Source organism: Aplysia californica, unplaced genomic scaffold (assembly GCF_000002075.1).
Source record: "Aplysia californica isolate F4 #8 unplaced genomic scaffold, AplCal3.0 scaffold00043, whole genome shotgun sequence".
Classification (NCBI taxonomy): Eukaryota; Metazoa; Mollusca; class Gastropoda; order Aplysiida; family Aplysiidae; genus Aplysia; species Aplysia californica.
The window spans coordinates 597,566-606,155 of record NW_004797313.1 but is presented as its reverse complement, the minus strand read 5'-3'; the positions used below and the strand labels follow the sequence as shown (position 1 = coordinate 606,155).

General features: G+C 36.6%; 1 protein-coding gene across 9 annotated transcripts in view; it reads right to left on the bottom strand.

Annotated features, from left to right (window-relative positions):
• Window positions 1-780: 780 nt before the first annotated feature.
• LOC101854148 (band 4.1-like protein 5) overlaps window positions 781-8,590 on the bottom strand; it is a 59,732-nt gene continuing 51,922 nt past the window's right edge. For 7 of the 9 annotated variants that reach the window (XM_035968161.1, XM_035968162.1, XM_013079191.2 and 4 more), the window contains one exon: window positions 781-8,461. In XM_035968161.1, coding sequence (XP_035824054.1) covers window positions 8,249-8,461 — 213 coding nt within the window. In that variant the 3' untranslated portion in view covers window positions 781-8,248. The remainder of the gene's footprint in view (window positions 8,462-8,590) is intronic. The other 2 variants (XM_013079195.2, XM_035968163.1) reach the window with 1 other exon arrangement.

The window sequence follows — 8,590 nt, the reverse complement described above, 5'->3', positions numbered from 1 at the left end:
TTTTCATCGACTACCTCAGTCTGTCTACTGGGATGCTGTATCCCTCTCAGCCCGAGTTGGCCCTAACAGGCAGGGTCAAACCTGCCTCCTAAACAATCTCAATTGTGTTCATGGGGGTGTAAAAACAAATACATTAAATAAAAAGAAAAGCTCATCATTAATGTAAATTATTTTTCCATATAAGTAAGAGAGCAATTTTCACGGTAAGAACCTGACCTAGCTTCAGAGTCTTTATTGATAATCCATTCTGCTTGTTAAAATTTTCAGATCACTTTTTCAGCTCAAACAGCTGGCCACACAAACATATTCAGGAGATTTGGCAAAGTTGATGCCTGGCCATTCCTAGTGTAAACAGAGCAAACCTCACTACAATACCACCAGCCACCTTCTCAATTAAAGCGTAAAGCTGCAGAAACAATGCCCAAGTGTGTGTGTGTCTGTGGGTGTGTATGTTTGCGTGTGCGTGCGTACGTGCATGTGTATGAGAGTGTGTTTCTTTCTTTTTATTTTATAGTAGAGGTTTTACGGCGCACGCAACTGTGAGTGTGTGTGTGTGTGTGTGTGTGTGTGTGTATGTGTGTGTGTGTGTGTGTGTGTGTGTGTGTGTGTGTGTGTGTGTGTGTGTGTGTGTGTGCGCGCGCGCGTGGGTAAATACGTGGTGAAACACCAAACCAATGAGCCAGGATCTGGACAAAGATTTATCTTATTGTATACACAAAAATTGTGAAGCCCCCGAATGTTATCCCCAGATCATCAATGAACCGAAACATAACACATGTATTGTCATAAATGTTACCTTTTTTATTTCATGCATAATATTCAATTTATTCATACGGTAGAAAGATGAATGGGGGGATATGTGATCTAGGCAAGTATAAAATTCATATTGTTGGCGGTAAACTAAAACTTAAGCAAACGTTTGTCCGAGCTTGAAAAAAAAATTCAGTTTCTTTAATTTTTACCAAACAATAAACATTCTAGAGGTCTCGCGTAAATTCCTTTACTGATTTTTGCACAGATATTACCTTTTAGTATAAAAAAAATAAACATTCTTGTTTCTGCCAAAAATCACAAGATATTTTCAAGGAAAACAATATTAAATATAAATTTACCACAAAAAAAAACGAATCTATATTTGAAGTGTATTTTCAAGGATCTAAAATTTACTAATGTTGATTGAGAACCGAAGATTTTAGAAAGATCACCAATCACTAAAATTCTGTTAGCTTCTCAGCTCAGGCTATTTCATCTTTCACTAAAGAGGTACGTGTAGTTGCCCTCTGCCTGTACCAAGAAATCCACGCTCTTCACAGGGTCACAGCAATTTGACAAACAAAGGGGAAAAAACAGAGAAAAACAGCCAGTGACAAGCAGCATGAGTTGAGTGGAGCTGTAGGATTTATAGGAACAAACAAGTTGACAGGTGAGTCTAATGAAAATTTGTTTGAAAAAAACACAAAAAAACCACCCCACACCCGAGTACAGAGTGTGCAACAGCATGCATGTCGAGAAGAGAACATAGGTGAGTGCAGTTGCTCAGGACAGCCAGCTTTGACTACAACAGGTCTCGCACAAGAGAGAGACTAAGACTAGAAGGAGAGAGAGAGGGAAGCCAAAATGGTAACTAAAACTAGCCTGCTGAAACCTCTATGAATATAAAGCATTTTCTCTTCACAGTGATGCTGTTCTACTATACATAATACAAATTTTAAAAAATTAAAAAGCCACTTTAAATAATCAGTTCTGTGGAACCTAGTTTGCCTTGGGAACAAAGCACAGTGCATATAATATGAATATTAAAACTAACATATTCTTTATTTTTAAAAAAAAAGTTTAAAATGTTCATATGTGTTGTTGAGAAAAGCAAAAAAAAAGGACACATCTTTTCGATTACTTCAATCAGCTGATAGATGATATGATTCCATTTAAAAATACCTACCAAACACAAGAACAACATAAAAAACTTAATGACAATACAAAACGCATACTAAAAAAAAATTATCATTAAGGCAAAATGCATGTACTTGGGAGACCGAGGGAATCTTCCACCTAACAACACGCATCATGTAAGTAATGGCAGGAAGGTGGAGCAACGAAATTTGAAACAATGGCATAGGCTTTACAAGATTTGCTTTTCATCTGTAAGGATCACAACAAAATAGCCCTTAAAAAACAATCAGATTAACATACAGGTTGTGGGCAACACGACAACACGCTAAGCTAAAGCGTGTAGAACATCTGCCGCCCGACACACACGTGGGAAGTACACAAGGCAAGACAGTTGTATGACCTATTTCATAGCCTATTCTATAGCACAAAATACATGCACAAGATTCCCTCCCTACAAACAAACTGATCATTTAAAAGATATAAAACATGTAAGAACACTACTTGGCTCAAGATAAAAGCAAAACCAAAGTATTACACTATTTGGTTTCAAACAAAGGGAATGGTAAAACAAAGACTAAAAAACAAGTCTCAGAAATTGGCCGAGGAGGAAACAAAACGGATTGAAGGAAAGAAAGTAAAAATGAAAGAGAAATTGATTTTCACTTTCAAGTAGGGAATGCAGAAAAGGGAAACATACAGCTGCACAAGACGCACCAATTTTTCTGAGAAATGAGAATGTTCACAATCTATTTTTTCACAACTTTCCACAACCTCTATTTCCCACACACAAGATAAGAAATTGGGACTTCAAGACGGCAAGCCTGCATTACTACTTTTATTGCATGACTATGGTAGAGATTCGTACTATAAAAATTGATGTAGCGGTATCTTTTCTTCATTGTCAACTTTTGAAGAAAATCATGTGGCTACAGGCAAGGTTACTCTTATCTCACAAGGCATGACTATGAAGACAGGAACATAAACCACCAGGCCATGACCTGCTGTTCTACAGGCACTGCTTTCCTACTGGTGGCTTAATTCAAGTAATCCATGAATTGAAGTTCAACATGCTAAAGTATCTCTGTATGTAATGCGGATTATTAAAACCATACTGTTGGAGTTTTTTCTTCATTTCATAGTGCTCAGTCTAACTGGGGAAAGTTTGAAAAAACAAATAATCCCAAACGCTCAGTATATTCTGTCTGGGACAAATGAATAGAATCCAAGATAAGAAGTCTGCATACCTATACTTTATCGAAAAAAACAGGATGTGTAGGTAAATTTCCAGAGTGTAAAGTCGGAAACGGTGGAAAAAAAAAAAAGGGGGCAGGGGGGGGGGAGTAACAAAAACAAAAACTCAAGATCAAGCACTTACAAATACTAAACATATAATTTCACTTTGTCTCCAAAGTGTTTCCTTGTCACTCTCAATAATATCAGCACTGACAAGGAAGCATAAAGCTAAGAATGATTTTTTAAAAACCCAAACTGAAAAGGAGGAAGCTGGAGTATCTAGAAGCATTCTGGAGCCATGTACCCACACCCAAATCCAAGCAAACAATGTACATACTACAATGGAAAAGTAATACAATACCATGAAGGATTTTCATACTTCCATAACTGATCATAAATTTTCAAGCAAGGTAAGGCAAGCTATTATTAGTAATATGACTACGTCAAAACAGAAGATCTGTATATTTCATGTTACCAAAACTTTCAAAAAAGCGTGGATATAATCGTAACTATTAATACAATATATCTTGAAAGACAAAGAATTTAGAAAGCACAACACTGCCAGTTGCCATTACCAAAATGAAAGCAGGGTCTAGCGTATGGAGCTGTACAAAATGCAATTCCTAATATCCATGTATTCATGAAAAATAAATACTAAATTAATAACAGAAACTTCATGACATTAGCCATCCATGAGATACCTTAATAGCATAATGGATGTACATAATTGAACCAGTCATATGAAAAAGGGCTGTATTTTATAGATCAGGAAGAATTGAAAAAAAAACAACAAATGTTGAAGACTTGTTTGAGCCAGACAGGCCTCGAATGATTTATGCTTTAAAAAAAGAAGCAAAACTAGCCTCTCAATAATCTCCAAACAGCTTGCTGAGTTGAGAATGTAGCAGAAAGAAGTTTTTCTCTAATAAACTTTTTTAAAAACAAAACCCAGCGACTACACTGCAAATGACCTCATGCGAGATCTGATACAGGTTGGGACAAATCTTTCAATTTAAGTTCATTAAAGTCGTTACACATTATTTTTAAAAAAGTACAATTAAGTCTTACATATTTCCATCCATTGAGTACATGGCCAATTTTGTCAGTTGATAAAACATCAGATTTACAACTGTCTCCATTTTCATAGCAGCCATTTCATTTAACAGAGGTTAACACTGAAAGTACGATCATGCCATGTAGAAACTGATAGTGCCACTCTCCATTATCAATGAAGCATTTTGTAAAGAAGTCAACAACAGCAGATGATGTGGTATCTTACAAAAGCTGTATTTGCATATATAAAATTGATATTTTTGTTATCTATTTAACAAAACAAGCGTTTTTTCCCTTGGACAAATTGCCATGAGGTGATATGTGCAGGTTTTTTTGTGACTGCTACATTAGAGTGTGTGTGGACACAAACTCTCTTCGCATATATTTACAAATCATAATTTCATCAGGCCTTAGAGAATGTTTCTTCCTTTTCCTTCTAACCTTGGGAGTGATTTCTGTTCAACAAACACCAGAATCAGAACAACGTCAAGAGAAATGATAGCAATGTCACCAAGCACTGCTTTTCTCACAGTAGCTGCATTAGATTAGACTCTGAACAAGAAAGAGACTTCAGAAAACAGTCTGAGAAAGATTACAAAGACCTTGATACTATGCTGTGTGATTATAAAATTAGACCTGAGAGGAGGTGACCTGCAGTGACATAAAGAACTCACAGACTAGACGGATAGTTCTCTTTAAGGCCTCATATCAGGAGTAAAATGTAAAGACTGGAATGTTGACGTGTGCAAAATTGTACTGGACAGGATGACAGGGGCAGTATGAATTCATGCACTAACAGAACAGCTCCAAAATCAAAAAGCCATCATACTTCATGATGAACAACTTGCATACCAAAAATATAAGCAAAGAAACATATGTATGTATATATGTATATATTTATGTATATGATAAATGTTTATGTACATTAACGACCAGTAACAAACTAATTGTCAAAAACATTCACAAATAATTGCACTTTCCACACCACAACCACCGAAAGGAATGTCTTCCATATGGCCAATCTAAAAGAGTGATTGCAGCAATTTTCCTTATCATTTGAAGATACTCGGGGTGCTTGAACTTGAACAGACAGAGGACCAATACTCGATGGGTGAGAAACATTTGATAATAAAACAAAAGCTAAACCTATGACCAATCACAACCAGTGTAAAATCAAAATCTAAAATGAACGACAGAAGAAGTAAATGTAATATGTGAGGAAACATGTTGAGAGAAACCTTGCTGCACATATGTTGTGTGCAAACTTACTTTTCACAACACATATCAAACTTCTACACTAAAAAAAGCAGTGCCTGTGTAATGTCTTCCAACTACAAATCAGACTCACGCATAAGCAAAAGCATGTTATCACTCAAACCAAAAAAATAAGAGGGGACTTGATCAGATCAACAGTAACAGCAGAACCCATGTCGCGTTTTCAGCCTCTGATTCTACACACCCACACACATATATGCATATGTAGACAAAAAGACTTCTTGGTAGAAATCAGAAAAGTAGAACAAAATTTGTTTTCAAGACTCTCATCTCGATAGGACCGACTAAATTTTGCTATTCTTTCAAATTACTAAAACTGTGACACATACAGTTGGAAAATATGATCACAACCATGTTACCAGTTCAAATGCAGTGTACTACATTTTTAATAGAGACTTGGAAAAAAGTGCTTGCATTTCTTTCATGTGTCTCTACTCAGTCCTATTTCTTTCCAAGTTAAAAGGATGTTTACAAGATAAAAGGTACTTAAGGCAAACCATGACAAAAGAAAAGTTAGCTTTCTTACTTGACAATAAAACAATGTTTTTTCACTATGCATTTGTCACCCTTACTTGATTCTATTTCAAAACTGAAAATGGTATTTCTATAGACAAAGAGCTTTATATCATCTATAACCTCTATAAGTGGCATCGCTGAAGCACTACAAAAAATATGAAATTAAAAACGAAGAATCCAAAACAAAATGTTACCAAAAAAAAACCTCAGCCTAAACAGGATTGAAGCAAACGGAATGAACACAAAGAGGATCTTAGCATAGTCTGCCTTTAGAAATGGGACCTAGAAGGAAGACAGCACTGTCTCTAAACTAAAAGGGCAGTAGAAAACCATATAAAACGCACATAACTTTTTTAAATAAATGCTCAAGTAAAAAAAGAATCTCTACACTTAAGCTAAGATCTTTGGTGATCCTAATACGAAGCAATGAAGCATGTAAAAGCAAAACAATAAAATTCCAATGTTTCATCGCCCGAAAGGTACATTCAGAACTCATTCTCAAGGGACCGATGACGATAAGCAAACGCAAAAGACAATCTGAGTACACTTTCAAACCAAAAATAATTCTCTCAGTACACAGGTGTTTCAAGACCGCCTTTCCTAACATTTGATCAGACACCAACTCCTCCCATAGAATCATTTTTCTTGTGCTTTAAAAACTAAAGGATAACTGGCTGTTGATTTTACAGAACAAATTGGACATCTGCATGCTGCATGTAAAGGTTTGAGAATAAAAACCTACTAGCTGCTCAACACTCGAGCACTCTTGAGACTGAGACTACTCGTACACAACACTTTACCATTAGGTCTGTTGCAATTATTCATAAATTCTGAGACCACTGGAAATACAATAAAATGACACATCTCAAGGAGTCTATGGATGAGAATGGAAAATTGTCATTGTACATCCTTTCTCTCTATAGAACAAAGCAACATCAAAATGAGCTAAACTCTTACATCCTGATACTATTTTGATATATTTTAAAAAGCTGTTCACGTAAGGTGGGTGGATTACGTCAAATTTTTTTGAGCGACCTCATGAGTTAATATTATGATAATACAACAATTTCAAAGACAAGATTGGAAAAGACTTGGGTACGGTACACACCATTCGAGAATAGCTAAATAAGAAGACGTAAATAATCTCTATATCATTACCCTTTTCAGGAGGAAAAGCAACATAATTGTGCTAATCATCAAAAGTAGTAAGTCAATCAAAATCAAAAGCACAAAAACAAATTGATATGGGATGAATTTGAAGGTCCAAAAAATGTCAGAAATATCTGGAAATTCAAATTACAAGCAGGAAATACATTCATATTGCCTTTGAAAAAGCTGTTAAGGTTCAGGGACAACTGTACAGATTACAATGCGGGTATAGTCATCAAGTCTGTTCTGTGTACATCCGCTCTTAGCAATAAATATCAATGATAAACATGTCCACATCTTGAATTTGTACTACTGTTTATATGAAAAGCGTTAGAACTTACTTCCCACAGAGCTCTTCCAAACTCCTGTATTACAGCCACTAGTACTGGCACAACAGCAAGACTTGGGTGTTTAGTAGCGTTATCACCATGTAACATTTGTCAGTGTCTAGACCAGGGGGAGAGCAAACTGCAAACCACACAACAAATTTATGCAGTTGCTTCACGAAAAATGCCCTTACTGCTTTGAACCTGTAAATACATACAAACCATTAAAAAGTGCAGCGAGCACCTGTGATTACGTCATTGCCTTTTTAAAAAGAATGTATGAATTTTTAGGCAAACACATATTGGTTAAAAATTACATACACAAACAGCAGTCTCTGCCTCAGAATTTCATCTGCGACCTTCCGTTTTCTCCACCATATAGTGACTAATTCATACAGAACTATAAGTCCTATTCTGACAATAGTCTTATTTGTTCGTCTTACATTCAACATTTATACAGACTCCTGAAAACAGGGTTTTTTTGTGGATGCTACTGCATTAATATGAGCGAGTGCGAGTGTGCATGCATACATGTATGTGTGCGTGTGTGTGTCTATGTGCATGTGTATGTGCTTGTGTGTATGTGCCCACATGTCTGTATGCCTGTGTAAGAATGTGTATACACATATTCTCTCAGCACATCACGGACTCTGATGAGGCTTGTGTCGGTTAAAGTTTGGCCACCCCAGGTCCAGACAGAAATTCACACACCAGTTCAGCAGATCTCATCACCACAACCACAACCTGGACCAATCACCCATTACAATAAAACAGCCAGCAATAACTATTATTTATAACAATTGGCTTCACAATTCTGTCATGAGAGTCACTTTACGTTCCACCTTCTTGTCGGAGACCATCCAGGGAGAAATCTGTGAGTTGCTCGAGTTATGGCGAGAAGTAGCGCTCTCTGGCCGTGACCTGTCGATGGTGATCACCTGGCTCACAGCTGTTGTCTTGGCCGAGGCGGCCGCCGATGTCTTGCGGGTGACTGGCTCTGTGCGAGTGAAAGACGTTTCCTGCAGAGAGAAAAAAAAAGGGGATAAGGTAAGAGGCGAATGAGAATACAAGAATGTAGGTATATGAGAATAAATGTGTGCTTGAGTTTGTGTGTGAGTGTGTGTGTGTGTGTGTGTGTGTGTGTGTGT